Source organism: Pyxicephalus adspersus, chromosome 4, assembly GCF_032062135.1.
Source record: "Pyxicephalus adspersus chromosome 4, UCB_Pads_2.0, whole genome shotgun sequence".
Lineage (NCBI taxonomy): Eukaryota > Metazoa > Chordata > Amphibia > Anura > Pyxicephalidae > Pyxicephalus > Pyxicephalus adspersus.
In genome coordinates, this window is record NC_092861.1 from 278,255 (window position 1) to 296,972 (window position 18,718).

At 46.1% G+C, this 18,718-nt stretch overlaps 1 protein-coding gene across 1 annotated transcript in view; it reads right to left on the reverse strand.

The window, feature by feature from the left end:
* Positions 1-12,843, reverse strand: part of LOC140327937 (NACHT, LRR and PYD domains-containing protein 3-like) — a gene marked incomplete at its 5' end in the record, with an annotated part of 14,392 nt that extends 1,549 nt beyond the window's left edge. Inside the window, 6 exons of the mRNA XM_072407185.1 lie at positions 395-559; positions 7,216-7,380; positions 9,060-10,767; positions 11,354-11,419; positions 12,279-12,450; positions 12,676-12,843. Of these exons, the coding sequence (XP_072263286.1) occupies positions 395-559; positions 7,216-7,380; positions 9,060-10,767; positions 11,354-11,419; positions 12,279-12,450; positions 12,676-12,843 (2,444 nt within the window). The remainder of the gene's footprint in view (positions 1-394; positions 560-7,215; positions 7,381-9,059; positions 10,768-11,353; positions 11,420-12,278; positions 12,451-12,675) is intronic.
* Between the last annotated feature and the right edge of the window lie 5,875 nt (positions 12,844-18,718).

Here is an 18,718-nt window from a genome sequence, read left to right on the forward strand (position 1 = left end):
GAATGGTCTCCTCGTCCTATTCGGCTTGCTCCTACTTTTCGCTCATTTAAAAGAACCCTCAAAACCCAATGCTTCAATACCTACCCGTCTTCTTCTGTCTCCTAATCCTCACTACTTCCCACCATTCCATATCCCCTCCTATTGTGTGATACCTCCCCCACCTCCTAGATTGTAAGCTCTTCGGGGCAGGGTCCTCTCCTCCTGTGTCACTGTCTGTATCTGTCATTTGTAACCCCTATTTATTGTACAGCGCTACGTACTATGTTGGCGCTATATAAATCCCGTTTATTAATATAATAATAAAAATAAAACATTTCCAGGCAAATATTCTGTTCCATCCAAACGTTTCATAATAGAGAATTGAATATAACGGCTCCGCCATCATTGTACTCACTCCAACTGCTCAATGTGACTTGTCCATAGCGCTTCCATCAGGTCTCGGAGATGGGGGCCCTCCAGTTTGTTGCTGCTCAGGACCAGCTTCCTCAAGGTTTGGTTGTCTCTAATTCCCAATGCCAGGTGGGTGCAGGAACTGTGAGTGAGGTTTGTATATTTCATTCTGTGCAGGAAGAAGACATTGAGCAGGAAATGGTTCAGGAATACATCGGAAGTCTGATTTATATGATTGCTCTAATATATTTGTTTGTTTTATTAGACTGATGTAAATTTATCACCCACCAGGTAGGTTCACATTTTACCATCTTAGGTAATCCAACCAGGTAAGTATCAATGGAAAGTGTCATGCTTGAGGAGACAAAGCCTCTAGGGGGCGCTACGGCTTGCACAGGAATGATGAGAGCCTTGAGAAGGGCAAAGCCACAGAGTCTAAGCAGTAACCAGGTCGTCTCCAGAGCCCCTAGTGGTGACGATGTGGGGCTGCTGGTTCCTACCAGGTTGCGGCCCTTGGGCACACCAGGATGGGCAGGAGTATTTACGGTACCAAATCACAAAGCAGAAGATTTGTCAAGGAAGACCAGGGTCAAGGCAGGCAGCAAGCAAGCGAGGTCAGGTCACAAGCCAGGGGTCAAATACCAGGGATCCAGGAAATAGACACCGGTGATATGGAAGGCACCGCAGACACGGGGAACACTGGAGACACTAGAAGTGACAGGAGACACATGGGCCACCACAGACACCGGGAACACAAGAGACCCAGAAAGCATCAGGAGGCAAAAGTGACACGGGGTCATAGGGGTCACTGCAGACACAGAGAAACACTGGAACAGCACAAGGGAACAGGCAGGGAAATACCAGGCTGGGTAACAAGGGGTTAACACGGGAGCAGAGGAAACACAGAATTAACCAACAGGTGTGGTGGTGGACTCACGGTGTCACCCACCCTGTGGGTGGAGATGTGCCCTGGGCGAAGGGTCTAAGCAGTAGCTTGGTCTTCTCCAGAGCCTCTAGAGGTGAGGATGTTGTGCAGCAAGCTACTGCCAGGTTGCAGCCCCTGTGCCCACCAAGGCAGGTGACTGCCAACAAAGAGGGGCGTGGATCAAGTGACATCAATCCCACCAGCAGAGGGAGTGCTGTTGCTGGGATGGTCTCAGGTGTTATTTAGATGTTGGCCAGCAGAGGGAGCACATTGCAGAATACCCTGGTTCTCTGGGGCAAGGGAGCAGCTGACAGAGATTCACTTGACTTGGAGTAGAGGGAAACAGAGTGTTGGATCCAGAGGCAGAGATGGTGCTGGCAGCAGGGGGCTGCAAGGAAGGTGAGCAAGAAGGAGACACAAGTGACCTGGACTTGCAGGAATCTGTGACAGTAGCCTCCCTCTTAGGGGCCCCCCTCCCCCGAACCCCCCTGGGTTTGTTAGGAAATCTGGCATGGAATTCCTTAAGTAGGCAGGGGGGCATGGAGGTCTTTTAGAGTGACCCAGGAGCGTTCCTCTGGACCTTCCAATAGACCAGGTATTGTAGACAACCTCAGACAAGCCTGGAATCCAAGATTTGTTCAACCTTGTACTCCTCCTCCGAGGCAGCAGAAACAGGACCCAGCGGAATGTATTCCTCAGAGAATTTGTTTAGAACAACAGGTTTAAGCAGGGAAACATGAAATGCTGTATGGATCCTAAGGGATGGAGGCAGATTTACCTTGTAAGTGACAGGGTTGACCTGGGACAAGATGGGGAACGGACTGATGAAGCGAGGTGCAAACTTGAGAGAAGGCCAAGCGAATATGCTTGGTGGAAAGCCAAACCTTGTCACCAGGGGACAGCTGGAGAGCAGAAGCTCTCTTCTTGTCAGCCCATTTTATGTAGCGTGCCGAGGAATGTAGCAAGGCCTCTTGGACATTCTTCCAAACTTGCTGGAGCTGATCAGGGACAGCGACAGCAGCTGGAACATCTGACAGGAAAAGGACAGGGGCAGGAATACAGGGATGAAGACGGGAAACAATGAAAAAAAAGAGACAACCCTTTGGATTCGCTGATGCTATTGTTGTGGGCAAGTTCAGCCCATGGCAGGAGTTCTGACCAGTCATTCTGCTGGGAGTTGATATACATACGTAAGTATTGTTCCAGCGCCTGATTATCATTTTAGTTTGCCCATTGGTCTGAGGGTGATAGGCTGAAGAGAAGTCTAACTGGATCTTTTGCTGACAACAAAGGGCCCTCCAGAAGGGGGAAGTGAATTGTACTCCGCGATCAGACACTATGTGGGAGGGTACCATGTAGGCGAACAATTTCTTTGAAGAAGATCTTCGCCAACGTCGTTGCAGATGAGAGACCTGATAAAGGAAAAAATGGGCCATTTTGGAGAAGTGATCAACCACAACCCAAAAGTGAAACCATTAGAAGATGGAAGGTCGTTGACAAAATCCATGGAGATGTGTGACCAGGGTTGTCCTGGAGTGGGAAGCGGAATTAATGGGCCTTTAGCTTCTGTGGCACCTTATGTCGGGCACACTCGGTACATGTGGCTACAAAGTCCCTCACATCTTGTTTCAGATCCGTCCACCAGTATCTACGGCTGATCAGATCAAAGGTCTTCCGTTGCCCATGATGCCCAGCAAACTTAGAGGCATGCCCCCATCGAAGGACCACTGGACGCAGATTTTTTTGAACAAGGGTCTTCCCTGGTGGAACTCGAAGGAGCTGGACTGGGGCCATGGGAATGATTTGAGCTAGGTCTATAATGAAGGCTTGTTCTACTTCAGGATTTTCCCTCTCTAAAGAACGAGAAAGGGTGTCTGCCTTTACATTTTTGGGGCTCGGCCGATAAGTAAGAACAAAATAGAACCTTGAGAAAAACAGAGCCCAGCGGGCTTGACGGGGTTCAAACGTTGTGCAGTCCGAAGATATTGTAGGTTCTTATGGGCTGTAAAAATGGTCACGGGTTGGAGAGCTCCCTTCAGCAAATGGCGCCATTCTTCAAGGGCAAGCTTGACCGCAAGAAGCTCCCTGTCTCTGATGGCATAATTTTTCTCAGCTGGAGAGAATTTCTTAGAAAAGAACCCACAGGTCCTTAACTTGCCGGAAGCATTCTTCTGGGACAGCACGGCACCAACACCAACAGAGGCATCCACCTCCAGGAAAAGAGGCTGAAAAGTGTCTGGGCGCACCAACGCAGGGGCAGAGGCAAAGGTTTCCTTTAACAATTTAAAGGTCTGGAAAGCCTCAGAAGACCAGGCTTTACAATTGCTCCCTTTTTTAGTCATAGCAGTAATGGGCGCCACAAGCGAGGAGTAGTCATGGATGAATTGTCTGTAATAGTTGGCAAAGCCCAGGAACCTCTGGATGGGCTTCAGTCAGTCAGTCTAGAATGCCAGTGAGTATGGCAATGTCCATCCGCAAACCGCAAAATCAGAAGAGATGATATAGTCCAGGAACGGAACTTCAGGGCACTCAAAAAGGCATTTCTCGGCCTTGGCGTACAGTCTGTTTTGCCGAAGTGGTTGTAGGACTATTTTGACATGGTCTTAATAAGAGGATAGATCCCTAGAGTACACCAGGATATCATCTAAATAGACAATCATGAAATCATATAACAAGTCCCAGAAGGTGTCATTCATGAAGTCTTGGAATACCGAAGGGTCATTACAGAGTCCGAATGGCAAGACAAGATACTCATAGTGGCCATCTCGAGTATTGAAGGTTGTCTTCCATTCGTCACCCTTGCAGATGCAAATTAAATTGTAGGCACCCTGCAGATCAAGTTTGGTGAAGACAGACGCCCCTTGGGAACGATCAAATAATTCAGAAATCAGAGGCAAGGGATATTTATTCTTAACGGTGAAGTTGTTGAGACCCCGATAGTCAATGCAAAGACGTAGAGATCCATCCTTTTTCTGAACGAAGAAGATTTACAAATTAAGCCCCTCGCCAAATTTTCCTGAATATATTCAGACATGGCTTTGGTCTTCGGAATAGAGACAGGATAGATTTGGGGAAGAGAGGCACCAGGAAGGAGATCTATAGCACAATCGTAGGGGCGATGTGGTGGTAGAGTCTCAGCCTGCCTTTGCAGAAAACATCCTGAAATTCCCAATATTGTTTGGGTAGCCCAGTGACACCGCATGTGGCGGAGAAGCAAACCTGACGGACAGGGAGCATTTCCGAAAGCATGTGCTGCTCCAAGAGAGTATGTCTCCAGATGTCCATTCGATGATGGGGGCATGTTTGCGTAGCCATAGTAGCCCCAACAGGACAGGATGAATAATCATGGGCACCACCAAAAAGGAAATTGCCTTTGTGTGTAGGGCCCCTAGTTTCATGGTGAATGGTACTGTGGCATGCTGGATGTAATCCAATAAAGCCCTGCCATTGACCACAGAGACTACCAGTGGCTTAGATAGGGGCACTAGAGGAATATTGTATTCAGAGACTAAATGTTGATTAATGAAATTCCCAGCAGCGCCAGGGTCCAGGAAGGCAAGGGTCCAGAATTGGTGTTTATCAGAAGGGATCCGGACAGGGAAGGTTATTTTAGAGGAAAAATAGGTAGTAGGTTTGCCTAGAGAGCCCTCTCCCCATTTCCCTAGGAACTGGGGTTTGGGGCCTTCACGGGACACTCGTTCTTGTAGTGGCCCTCTCCTGCACACTACAAGCAGAAATTCCGGTGTCTGCGTCATTCGAAAGACGGGCATAGTCCACTTGCATGGGTTCCACAGGAGGAAGTGGGGGGGTTTGGAACGTTGGAGCCAGCCCAATGGGGCTCCGGACTCTCTGGGTCTCCCGAGCCCACACCTGGAAGCGAGTGTCAATCCGGACACAAAGGGACACCAGGTCATCCAGGGTAGGAGGAAGATCACGACCGGCCAGCTCATCTTTAATATGCCCTGCGAGCCCCTGCCAGAAAACTGCCACCAGAGCGTCATTATTCCATTCCAGTTCGGAGGCCAAGGTTCCGAATCTAACAACATATTGACCTACCGAGAAGGAGGCTTGACGTAGGCTCAAAATTTCTGCAGCTGCTGAAGAAGCCCGGCCAGGTTCATGAAAGACTTTGCGGAATATCTGCAAAAAGGCACCAAAGTTTCCCAGGATGGGATCCCCCCTTATCCCAGAGGGGCGAAGCCCAAGCAAAGTGCCTCTCCCGACAATAATGAAACAAAAAAACGCTACCTTGGTACGTTCAGTGGGAAAGTTCAAGGGCTGTAACTGGAACTGAAGTTGGCACTGGTTGACAAATCTTCCACAGAGTTTGGGGTCCCCGAAGTAGCGAGGGGGGGCTGGAAGCCAAAATGTAGGCAAGTGGTGGCAAAGCGGCTGGCACTGCAGCGAGTACAGAAATCCCAGGTACAGGAGCTGGGGTTGTAGTTGTAGAGGCAGGAGTTTGGCTAATGGCTGACTGGAGCTCATTAAGGCGTTCATCGCATCTCCGGAGAAAGTCCACAACTTTAACTTGGAGTGACTCTTGTTTCTGGATCCACTTACGCAGGTCCTGCATGGAATCAGGTAGAGGAATGTCAGTGGGGTCCATGGCCTGAACAACTGTCACGGCTCCACAAGGCAAAGTGGTGGACCCACGGTGTCACCCACCCTGTGGGTGGAACGTGCACTGGGCGAAGGGTCTAAGCAGTAGCTTGGTCTTCTCCAGAGCCTCTAGAAGTGAGGATGTTGTGCAGCAAGCTACTGCCAGGTTGCAGCCCCTGTGCCCGCCAAGGCAGGTGACTGCCAACAAGCAGGGACTGAAGCGTAGTACAAAAGGGAAATCCAGGAGGGTAGTCGGACAAGCCGAAAGGTCAGGACTGACAGCAAACAAGGATGGTCAGGAAACAGGCAAGAGGTCAGAATGGGCAGCAAGCAGGAGTAGTCAGGAACGAGCCAGGGTTGGTACACAGAGAATCGGGAACAATAGAGATAAACAACAGTAACCTGGAAGCAGAGCCAAAGGAACTCCTTGTTCAGGCAACTTTCTGTTGCCAGGTCACTTCCTAGGGGAGATGGACATGGATCAAGTGAGCCGCAGGCATCAATCCCACCAGCAGAGGGAGTGCTGTTGCTGGGATGGTCTCAGGTGTTATTTAGGTGTTGGCCAGCAGAGGGAGCGCATCTGCTGAATACTCGGTTTTCTAAAGCAAGGGAGTAGCTGACAGAGATTCACCTGACTTGGAGCAGGAGGTAAACAGAGTGTTGGATCCAGAGGCAGAGATGGTGCTGCAAGGAAGGTAAGCAAGAAAGAAGCACAGGTGACCTGGACTTGTGGGAATCTGTGACATAGAGGAAATGCTCAGCAGAGCTAGGGGGCTCAGCACTAGTGGAGACACGTTGCACGAATGCTGAATGCTGTGCAAGCAAATTAGCCAGGGATGATTAAGAGGCTATTTCCCAATTGGCCGGCGGGATGGGCGAAAGTAATAAAGCTTGGGAGCGTGAGGTAAAGGTAAGTGTGACAGGAAGGTTTGCTAATAATATAACTTGAGTTATATTTCGTATTTCATATTCTGAGCAAATCCTCCAATGGGGTGACTACAAGTCTACATTTCACTGGGACAATTACCTAACACCAAATCTGGGATTACCTCCCCATGTACATGAAGAATGACAGATCAGTGTTGGGGCCAGTTGTTGTTTTCCATAAATGGATGTTGGTGTCAGGTAGTTATCTGCTGCAGCATTAGATTCCCTGTGTATGGCCACTTGCTATATCAATGAAAAGATAACTGATTTCTAACAATTGGGGTAGCACAGGGGCTTCCAATGTCACCTCTGCAGAACTAGGGTGCAGGTTTGGATTTTGGGCAGAACATTGACTTTGTGGGTAGATTACTCACTCCAATTCCTCCATCCGGCTTGTTGGCAGAGCCTCCATCAGGTCCCAAAGTTCAGGACCTTCCAGATTGTTCCCAGACAGGTTCAGACTCCTCAGGTTCTGGTTATCTCGAATTCCCGATGCTAGGTGGGTGCAGGAACTGTGTGTCAGGTTATTATCATTTAGACTGTGAAAGAGAAAAGAAATACAGGGAAATGAGTTGTATGACCCCAATGATTACCAGTATATAGTTTGGCCCCCAATGAATACCAATAAGTAGTTTGTATCCAATGATTACCAATAAGTAGTTTGTATCCAATGATTACCAATGAGTAGTTTCACCCCAATGATTACCAATGAGTAGTTTCACCCCAATGATTACCAATGAGTAGTTTCACCCCAATGATTACCAATGAGTAGTTTCACCCCAATAATTACCAATGAGTTGTATGACCCCAATGGATACAAACTACTTTTTGGTAATTAATAGGGTCAGACTACTCATTGGTAAACATTGGGGGCCAAACTACCTATTGGTAATCATTGGGGTTAAAGTATACATTGGTAATCATCGGGGTCAGACTACTCATTGGTAATCATTGGTGTGAAATTGGGGATAATAATATTTCCTGATCTCCCCTTAAAATATAAAATTGTCTTCTTTTAAAATGTCTTTGTTGGAAATTGTCTCTCTAACAGACCAGGTTCATATATTTCCCCTTATCACAAATTCCTTGATCTGACAAGCAACATCCTTCTAGACCCTCTAGTTTTGTGTCTCCAGGTGTCATAAAACTCAGATAGGCCAGTGGAGTGGCCTCAGTGACCCCAATGATAACCAATGAGTAGTTTGGCCCCCAATGATTACCAATGATTAGTTTGGCCCCCACTGATTACAAATCAGTTGTTTGACCCCAATAATTACCAATAAGTAGTTTTGCCCTCAACGATTACCAATGAGTAGTTTAACCCCAATGAGTACCAAAGGGTAGTTTCACTCTTATGATTACCAATGAGTAGTTTGACACTAATGATTATCAAAAGGAATTTTTGCTCTCAATGATTACCAATAAGTAGTTTGACCCAAATGATAACCAATGAGCCATTTAACCCTAATGATTACCAATTATTAGTCGGACCCAAATGATTACAAATGAGTAGTTTGACCCTAATGATTACCAATAAGTAGTTTGACTCAAATGATTTTCAGTTAGTATTTTTGACCCCAATGATTACCAATGAGTAATCTGACCCCAATGATTACCAATGAGTAGTTTGGCCCTCAATGATTACCAATATTAAGAAGTTTGGCACCAATGAATAGTTTGACCCTAATGATTACTAATGAGTAATTTGACTCTCAATGATTACCAATGAGTAGTTTGGCCCCCAATGATTACCAATGAGTAGTTTGGCCCCCAATGATTATCAATGAGTAGTTTGACCCCATGGATTACCAATAAGTAGTTTGGCCCCAATGATTACCAATAAGTAGTTTTGCCCCCAATAAATACCAATGAGTAGTTGATCCCCAATGATTACCATTGAGTAGTCTGACCCAAATGATAACCAATGAGTAGTTTGGCTCCCAATGAGAAGTTTGAACCTAATGATTACAAATTAGTAGTTTGACCCTAATGAGTAGTTTGGCCCCCAATTATTACCAATGAGTAGTTTGGCCCCAATGTTTACCAATGATTAGTTTGGCCCCAATGATTATCAATGAGTAGTTTGGTTCCCAATGATTATTTATGAGTATTTTGACCCCAGTGACTACTAATGAATAGTTTGCACCCCAATGATTACAAGTTCTTTTAAAGGACAGCACTAACTTTAATTTTGATTGAAGACAAAATTGACATTTACCTGAATTTTGTGATGGTGCGTAATGCTGGTACAAGTTTCCTCATCCCTTCGTTCTTGATATTACATGAATTTAGGTTGACTTCTTCTGTCTTCATGCAGCATTGAAGGATAAAGGACAACACAAAGCAGTCCAGGGGGGAGAGGGGGACGTTGGAGAAGTCAACATCTTTGTTTGATCCAATGCTTTGTGTCACCAGAGCCGTATTCCTGCTCTCATGGAGACAATGGAACATGTGAAGAAGTTCCCCCTTTCCTTTATTAGATTTGTTAGGTTTTTGCTGATTCATCACTTTGTTCTGGAGCCAGATGATGACATCTTTGGATGCCTCGGCAGACAATGCCCCCACATGGGATGTCAATAGGGATCTCGTAGAATTGTCTGAGAGACCGCAGAGGAAACGGAGAAATATTTCTGCACGGCCATCTTTGTAAGATTCGGCCTTCTCAAGGGTCTTCTTTAATTTGTCAGGATTGTAGGTAATAAAATGTACCAAAGCAGCAAAGAACTCCTGAAGGGTGAGATGTATGAAGGTGTAATCCACATCGGGGGCTTGGCCAGATTCTATAATGAAACTTGAAAAGAGATGTTTATCATCTGTCACATGGAACGACTTCAGATGGCGCCTGTCAAACACAATGATATGATTCAAGACGCCAAATTCTGCCATCCAACCAATGGACGTCAGCAGCTCCTGAGCACCATCATTGTTCTGGCTGTGATTGGCCAGTAGGTTGGAGACAAATGTCACAAAGAGTTGGGTCACAGTTTTGGGCAATGATGTCATCAGCTGGTCGTTATTTGTTGGTTGGGTTCTGAAACAAACGGATAATACGGTACAGATGATCCAGCAGTATGATGGGATGTAACAGAAAGTGTAGAGCGTGTCATTCTCCTGCACATATTGAAAAGCCTTTTCTGCTAATTCTTTGTCTCCGAAGAAATGTTCGAAGTAGATGAGTCTGTCCGCGTGAAGAAATCCCATGATCTCCGTCATTCTCTGGAAAACGTCGACATTGATTGAAGCCAGTCGGGTTGGTCGGCTGGTTATCAGTATAGAGCAACCTTCCAGAAGATCCTCCCTGACCAAACTGACCACAATTTTTCCAAAATCTGCCCTCTGCTTTGGATTGGACAGTTTACTTGATCCAAAATCCATTTGGTGAATACTTTCATCTAAGCCATCAAAGATAAAGAGAAGTCTCTCCGGATTGTGTAGAATGTTTCCAATCTGACTCTCCAGATATGGATATTGTTGAAGAATCATCTCCTCCAAGCTGACCTCCCCCAGTCTATTAAGATCCCGGAATCTGAAGAAGAAGGCAAAAGCAAATCTCTGGTAGAGTTTTCCGGTCACCCAATCGAAGACAAACTTCTGCACCAATGTGGTCTTCCCTATTCCCGGCACTCCGCTCACCATTACTGCATGTGGCACACATTGGGCCTGGTGGCTCCAGCGGAACAACCTGTTGGTGAAAATGTGTTCCAGTTCGGTTTGTGTTTCCTCTAAAATTTCCTCGTGTTTTACCCCGGTCTGTATCAGCTCATTCTGAGGTCGCTGCCTGAACTGATCAGTGGAGACCACAATCAGGTTCACATATCGCTCATTGATGAGGAAACTCTGTGCTTCCATGGTCGTTCCCGGAGGTTGGTGCTCCACCAGAGTCTCGGTCTTCTTCATCAGATGCTGTTTGTGTTGATTCTGAATTTCTGCGTGTAAAAACATATAATTTGGGGTAAAATAGGATTTAGGATTGTGGGGGGAACCTACAGTTCAGACTATGAACTGATTTGAGTATGAGTACAGAAGATACAGAAAACCAGCTCTGGTGTCCATGTTTATTAACTGACAAGCACTCTACGTATAATAAAACTGCTTTGGTGCCCACAGACACGGGGGCCCTAGCAATAACAAACTGGAGGGGGCCCATAATTATTGGTTGCTGATTGGGATATCACTAATGTGGGCAGTGTCATTCACTTTCCACCATTTATGGAGGAGTCTGATGTCCCACCAGCCCAGGCCATAGAAGGACCAGTACTAACCTACCCATCTCTACCAGTCCATTGATTGGACATTCCATGTCTTCAGGACATCGCCATTGGAAATCCTCACAATCACCTACAGCAATTTCTGTTTTTCCACGATAACCTCCCATATAGAATATAAAGCAAACCTGAAATGAATGAAAATCATTTGTTCATAGTTGGCAAATGCCATTCCAGGTTTGCTGGATCACCCAGGTTCTCCCATGATAGTTTATATTCTGATATATCAGGCCATGTGTGTCTTTACCTTTCAGCTCTGGAGTCAGTGTGTGTCCGTGTTCATCCAGAAGAATATCCGTGACCAGACTTTCCCCTATGAGAAGAAGAAAGATGGCGGATCTTCATCATTTAATTCAAATTTTTAAAGGAATGGGTTCCCTGTCACCATTAATGTTTTGGTTTGCTTTACTTTTATTGCAGCACATTGTATGCAGGGGTGACCTGGATCACATGGCCTGCTATTCACAAGGCTAAAGAGTTCTGTGCTAGACTAAGCCCATCTAAACCCCAACCTACCCCCTATGTGTCCAAAAAGGGCAAGGTGGGCAGGGGGTCTGTGTGTGTGAAAGGGAGAAATGGAGAGATGCCATCGTCCACGGGATCGGGACGAGCACACCATGCTTCCAGTGCTGAACCCTCCACATGGCCACCACGAAAATAAGAACAGAGAAATGGCCATGGAAGGGTGAGGAGCCACCAAAACGGGAAATGGGCAACTGTCCCCTATTCAACTAGAATCTGCCTATCAATCATCAAATGGGAGAACTGTTACTATTCCCAGGGTACCTAGCTGTTTATTAATATCATCAGGTGATTGATATTTGCCTGTCATTGGTAATATCTGTATTACTTCATAACTTCGGTCTGCCATGTACAAAGTAGGGAAGATTTGGTTCACGTAATGAGATTGTTGGTTCACCCCGGCTATCATATTCCTGTTCTCTTACACATTGCATGACCTCGGGCAATGATTTGTGGTCATTTATGGGGTCATGCTGGTATGAAAGTTCTGGGGTTCTGTATGCCTTGGCTGACCAGACAACCCAACCCGCTGGTAATCTAATACAGACCCACAACTCCCAACGATGGGAATCCAATCAGGACAGAAACATTCACTACAAACAGGTGGAATCATCTCAGTTACAGAATATTCACCACAAAGCCCTGGTTACCTCGGTTGTCAATTTCATCCAAAACGGCCAATAAGTTTGGATGAGGGTGGAGATCGCTCAGCGCGTACAGACATTTCCAGAATCCAATCACAGCTTCTCTTCCCTTCTGCAAAATGTCTGCTAACAAGATGTGACATGAGGAGGAATCGTGTGTTTGTAGGGACAGATACACCTGGAACACAGAGATTGTATGCACTTATAGCCGATTATGAGAGATGTCACTCGCACAGGTAGCACAGGTAGCACAGGTAGCAGAGGTAGCACAGGTAGCAGAGGTAGCACAGGTAGCACAGGTAGCAGAGGGATGGCTCAGGTGTGTGATCATGCCAGACGTTATATTAATATTAATCTGAGGACACGTTCCCTGCACCGTATTTCTATTTCTTATTTCTCTTACCTCCGCTCCTAACACTTCCTGGGAATAAAGTTCTCTCTTCAGGACATGAGGGTCCAGGTTCTCCAACACACATAGCAGATCATCCCGGAAATATTCATGGATCCTCCTGAGGGAGGCATCGCCATAGCTGGATATCCGCAGGTGGAAGCCGTCTAGAAATATGAAATAAATAAATCAAGTCGTGGTTTCTGTTCTGAATTTATCTCCTAAACCATCCGAGAAAACTAACGGCCATGTTTCTCTTCCTCATTTCTGCATTTGCTTCTACAATCTCAGACAAAAGAGGAACCGAGAAACCCGACCAAAATATCACCCTGGAAAGTCAAAACGTTAAAGATCTCCAGCTAAAATGGCGGAAAATAAGGACGGATCTGATTGCTGCGACAACTTCGCTCATACACAAGAGATTGTTTTGTCTTCTTATTGGGATGTTGTATCTGTCATTGTAATGGAGGAGCCAATGAAATCCAGCAATACTTCTCTGTATGAATCATTAATACCGTTATCCCCCCCCCACCGGCATCACCTTCCATTCTGCCCTCTCATTTACCCCCCATATTCAGAACATTTCCAGGTCCGGTCACTTTCACCTACGCAACATCTCCAAAATCCGCCCCTACCGGATGGTACGGGGCCCTTGTACAGGGGCACCTTTTGCCCCTCCCTATGTCCGTACCTGAACAGGGATGTCCTGTACTTGTTACCCACCTTTGGAGGCGGAGGGACCCCGAGTTATAAGCTTTGGTATGAATGGGTGAAATGAAGAACCATGTGATTCACACTCAGTACAGATTCACATAGATTTCCAAACCTCTATTTATACCCGGGGATGATGAAACCGTTCCTGCCGACGTTTTCTGCTGACTGCTTGAAGATCTTTCTGGGGATTTTTATATTGGCCAAAAATAAATCTCTGAATCCGCACAACGACCGGAGGAATTTGCAGCTTGACAATTTCAGACAAATCACGGAAGGTTCCACCTTGTGATCATGTGACCATCAGAGTATCCCGTTTTAGGGGTCTGGGGTCCACCGGGGAAAAGGAGCAGGAAGGGCCCAGCACAACACAACAAAGGGGGCAAAAAATCTCACTGGAGGGGTCAATGACTGGGGCCTCCTGTGGGCCACTCCAACCTTACCTGGTGGCCCTTCTGGGTACAAACCCACCATGGCAGATCAGGGACCCAACATTGGCCATGTAAACCACGCTGTGCCCCATCTTATGCAAACCCCTATCCTGGCCACTGGGAAAATAAACTGTTCCCAAACTCCAAAAATACCAACAATACATCCTAAATTACAACCGATACATAGACAACATTTTTATGGAATTTTTCATTGAATTACAAGACATGGAGTATAATCTCAGATTCACCACCCTGAACACGTTCCCTTTTTAGATATTTATATCTGAACGACAGGAAACATTGACACCTCTGTATACAGGTAGGACACGGCAGGGAACACAATCCTGCATATGACAAGTGTCCTCGCTCTCAAACGCAGCATTCCGTTATCACAATACCAGACTTAAAGGAAATTTAACAGAGAATCCCGAACCCCTAAGGACAGACACCTCAAAAGAGGTTATGGCCGGAAACTTCTAAAAAGTCCTATCAAAAAGCTCTTATGTCCGACCACCAAACTCTTTTACACCAAAACAGAAACCTACACCCGAGGATACCGTTAGGTTAATTACAACATTCAGTGAGCAACATCAAGAAATCAACAATATACTCAGAAATCACCGGCACATCCTTACAAGTGACCCATGTACTTCAAAATTTATCCAAACATCACCTACCAAAAATCACCATCCCTACGAGACACATTAGCCACTACTCTGAAACCCCTAGACCAGGGGTCTGCAACCTGCGGCTCCGGAGCCCCCCCCCCCCCCCCCAGGGTTAAACAATGTGATTTCCAATAAACCATTCTATAATCACTTTCATGTAATTATAAACCTCAATTACTTCCTCAGCATTCCTTGTTAATTGTTTTATTCTTCCTTTAATCTACAATTTTCATTCCTATGTTTTCTTTGACCTTATTATTCACCATCAGTGTTGCCACCAATGAACCTGAACTGACATTTATACATTTATGTCTTTTTAATAATAACCTCTATCCTAGGTATGTTTAATCAGTATCCTTATATTCTGTGTATAGTGATTATATATATAGGAAATACAAAATATCTATCCTACATTCCTCACCACATATCCTGATGTAGGTTTACATGGTATCAGTCACTAAACTCCCGCCTAGATTTTTATTCAAACCCTTTTAACACAATTCCCCCATTCCTCTTATATTTCTGAATACACTTTCGTCAATCTAAAGCCTCAACTCGGGCGGCTTAGTGAATATTAGCGGTGGGATTAGAGGTTACACCTAATCCCCTCCCAGCTGTATTCTGCTTGCCTCACAATTATCCTGCTCTGCTCCACTGCCCATGCGTGGTATAGTTACCAAATATATAACTTTATTCAAATCCCATCTACACTTCCTTAATGACAGTGAGTACTTTATCTCAATCTAATTAGTTTTTATTCCAATATTTTCTGGGAAACATAAAAGGTTCTTTTCCTTTTTTCTTTTATTCGCATTATTAACAGATTTGTTTCCGTTCTTGTATTCTATGAAGTTAAAGAAATCCCATCATCACGTCAGCAATAATCGCACCCTGCAAGCGGCATCCAAGTCAGACATTTGTACCCCCGTTTACAATTTCACTCTTCCTATATATCTCTTTCCGCTATAGAACATCCAAACTGCTTTGATTGGAATGTTCATCTTGGACTGGCAAACGACATAATGCTTTTTCCTAATTGGTTTAATCCTCACATTGTATACAGTTTTATATTATATTATATGTATTATTTATTACTGAATATTCATAAAGGTTATTATGTCTGAAGTTATCATGAATACCGAAATGATTATCATCATAGTTCTAAGGTCTCCTTATCCCCTGAGGAAGCCCATAGGGGCGAAACTCGTCGGGTTGGGGCCCACTTAGTGACCCTTTGCTCCCAGACAATGAATTACTTAGGTGGAAACCCTGAACCCAGGAAATCTCCACAGGTAACAAATCAGATTTGAATGGAAATATCTTCTTGTCTGGGGGGTTTCCCGGGACCCCCCAGACACTGAAGTTTCCCAACTTTTTCCAGGAGCAGAATCGCACAAAGTGGCTGGATTCTCCGCAGTACAAACAGAGCCCTTTAGTCCTCAACCTCTCTGTGGCTGACAGCCTTGAGGAGCAGGGCCAAATGCATGGGCTCCTCGGCCCGAGAGAGAGGTGGACTAGGTTCAGGGGCAGTTAGGGACAGGTCAGGTCACAAACCAGGGGTCAAATACCAGGGATCCAGGAAATAAATGCCACTGACACAGGGCCACTGCAGACACAGGGAACACAGGGGACACTGGAAGCAACAGGAGGAACAGGAGACACAGGGATGACCACAGACAGACAGGAACACTGGAACAGCACAGGGAATAGCCTGGAAACAATAGGCTGAGCAATGGGGGGTTTACGCTGGAGCGAGGAAACACTGAAACAAGCAACAGGTGTACAGGAACTGCTCAGCAGCGCTAGGGGGCTCGGCACTAATGGAGACACGTTGCATGAACACGGAGTACTGTGTCTGAGCTAGCTAAATAGCCAGGGAGGATTAACAGGTTATTTTCTGATTGGCCGGCGGGTTGGATGAAACTGATAAAGCCCAGAATCAGAACTACCCGCAGGAGAGAGATGCCTGCGCTTTAGTAAGGAAGAGGTAAGTGTGTAAGTTGGTTGATGCCACCCTTCAGGGGCCTGACTTGACTCTTTCCTGGAAATCCTCCATGGCGATGGGCAGTTTTTTCTTTTGGCCTGTTGTAACGTAAGGTCCCCAGCACACGGTTGCCCCTAGAACTTAATGCGCAAAGGATGGTGTCTGGGAATGGGCTGGCAGTGGACCAGGGGCCTACAGATTAAGCGGTACAAGAACTACAAGGCAAATCCAGAGTAGGAAGCCAAAGTCATACGGGGTGATCAGTCCACCAAACCAGGTACAAAGCGAGTAGGCACAAGCAGAGGCACAGGTTAGTCCAGGACAGCCTGGGCCAGATTCCAGTGCCTTTTGTAGCGTTTAGTTGGGCTAATCTGTGTTGGAGAGATCCTCGTGTGATTTACTGCTGACCATTGCCCGTTCCTGACCCATTGCTTACACACAGGTGTAACCTGGAATGTGAAAGCCGGGAGGCTATAAGGGATCACTCAGGAAATATTCCGCTAACCAGCTGCAGGGAATACCGAGCTAAAGGGAATCAAGGATCCTGCAATCGGCAAAGCACTAATTCCTGGAACTCCTCCGCTGCTGTGAGGGCTGCAGAGGGAATGGGCCGGGGGAGTTCCCCTGTGCTGTTCTCTTAACATTACCCCCAAGGAGGGGTCTCCGGACCCTTCACAAGTGTTTTTTTTACAATTTTCACTGTGAAACTTTCTAATTAGCTCTTCAGCATGAACTTGTTGAGCTGAAATCAAGCTCCTCTAATCTGGACTTTAACACTTCCAATCTATTAAAAAGTCTGACTTTTTGGTGGTGTTCCGTGGGATTTTTCTAATTGTAAAATATGTGCCGCGACTAAGAAAGGTTGGGAAACACTGCAATATAAGATGGCTGGTTATAAATGATAGATTATTCCTTTCTAGTATTCTGTGGAGGCGGCCCAGGCGTTCTGTCCTTGTCTGGAACATCTTCGCTCTTCTGCATAGCAGTGATATTTTATCTTGGAAGTTGCAGAAATGTGGAAGGATCTGATATAGTCTCTGCCGCTAATGATATGTCGGGGTCCTGTGGACCCCCAACACAAGAATGGGCAGAAGTTTGTGAAGCTCTTTAAGCATCGGGCTGCTGTAGCCACATATAGATTTGGGAAGCACCCAAAAGCTTGAAGCCCGTTAGCTGAGTGTTGGTGTCTTCTAGAAATGGTGAGACGAGCGGGAAGAGATGGTAATGAAGCTTCCTGTTCTTCGGCCTTGTAAGCTCAGTCTTTATCTCGTCCTCCAGTTCTGGATATTGATCCAGTGAATGGCGTATGCAGGTCAGAGCAGAATTAAAGATGGCTTTGTATGAAGCAGGCCGATCATTTTGCCAAATAAAAGCTTGTGTTCCTCGGCATTTAGCTCCTTGCTATTACCCCGGAGTGCCGCCATGTAGGCGCTCCGCTTGTTGTAAAGGGTTAGCAAGCTCTTCGTGTAGCTGTAGATTTCCTTCCATGGACCAGAACTTTTAGTTTTCCACAGAAGCTCGGATCAGTTTTCCATGCTTCTCCGGGTTTTCCAACAGATGTTCCATCCAATTATTTTGAACTTCCTCGCGAAGGGTAAGAATGATGCATGATGATTCCTTCTTTAGGAACCCATGAAGGTAGTAGGAAATATTGTGAATATTTTATTTCATCTCATCATTGGCGCCTTTCCCCAGCTGGCTGAGCAGGGTCTTGTAGGTCTTTTTTAGCAGTACTGCTCTTTTGTTGATGAAACTTGTGCGAAGGCTGAGCACTATAACACAGGTATGAATGGTGCTATACAAGTATCTTTGTATGCCAGATTCCTTCTCAATCTTCATTAGCTTGTGTGCTCTACAAAGGACATTTTCCACGCTGTTCATGGGTGAGTGGGCGGAGCTTCCCATGATGCTGAGGGCGGGGTTAGACAGAACTTGACGTATCTAAAGTGGGCGGATCTTTTAAGACACTCATAATTTGTGGGCGGGGCTATTCAGGGTAGTAGCCACGGAAGTCGGTTTGTTGTTGCTTAGTGATGACGTAACTGTGGGCGTGCACTTCCGGAGGAAAGATGGCGGGAGAGGCGGGTAGGGTTCGCTCCCACAGGTAAGGAAAATGTTATATCCGCGTGCTTTCCTGAACCCGCGGTCACCCCCCCTTTATGTGTTTACATCTCCCCCCATCCCCGGCCTGTCACCCGCCGAGACCCCTCCCCCCATCCCCGGCCTGTCACCCACGGAGACCCCTCCCCCATCCCTGGCCTGTC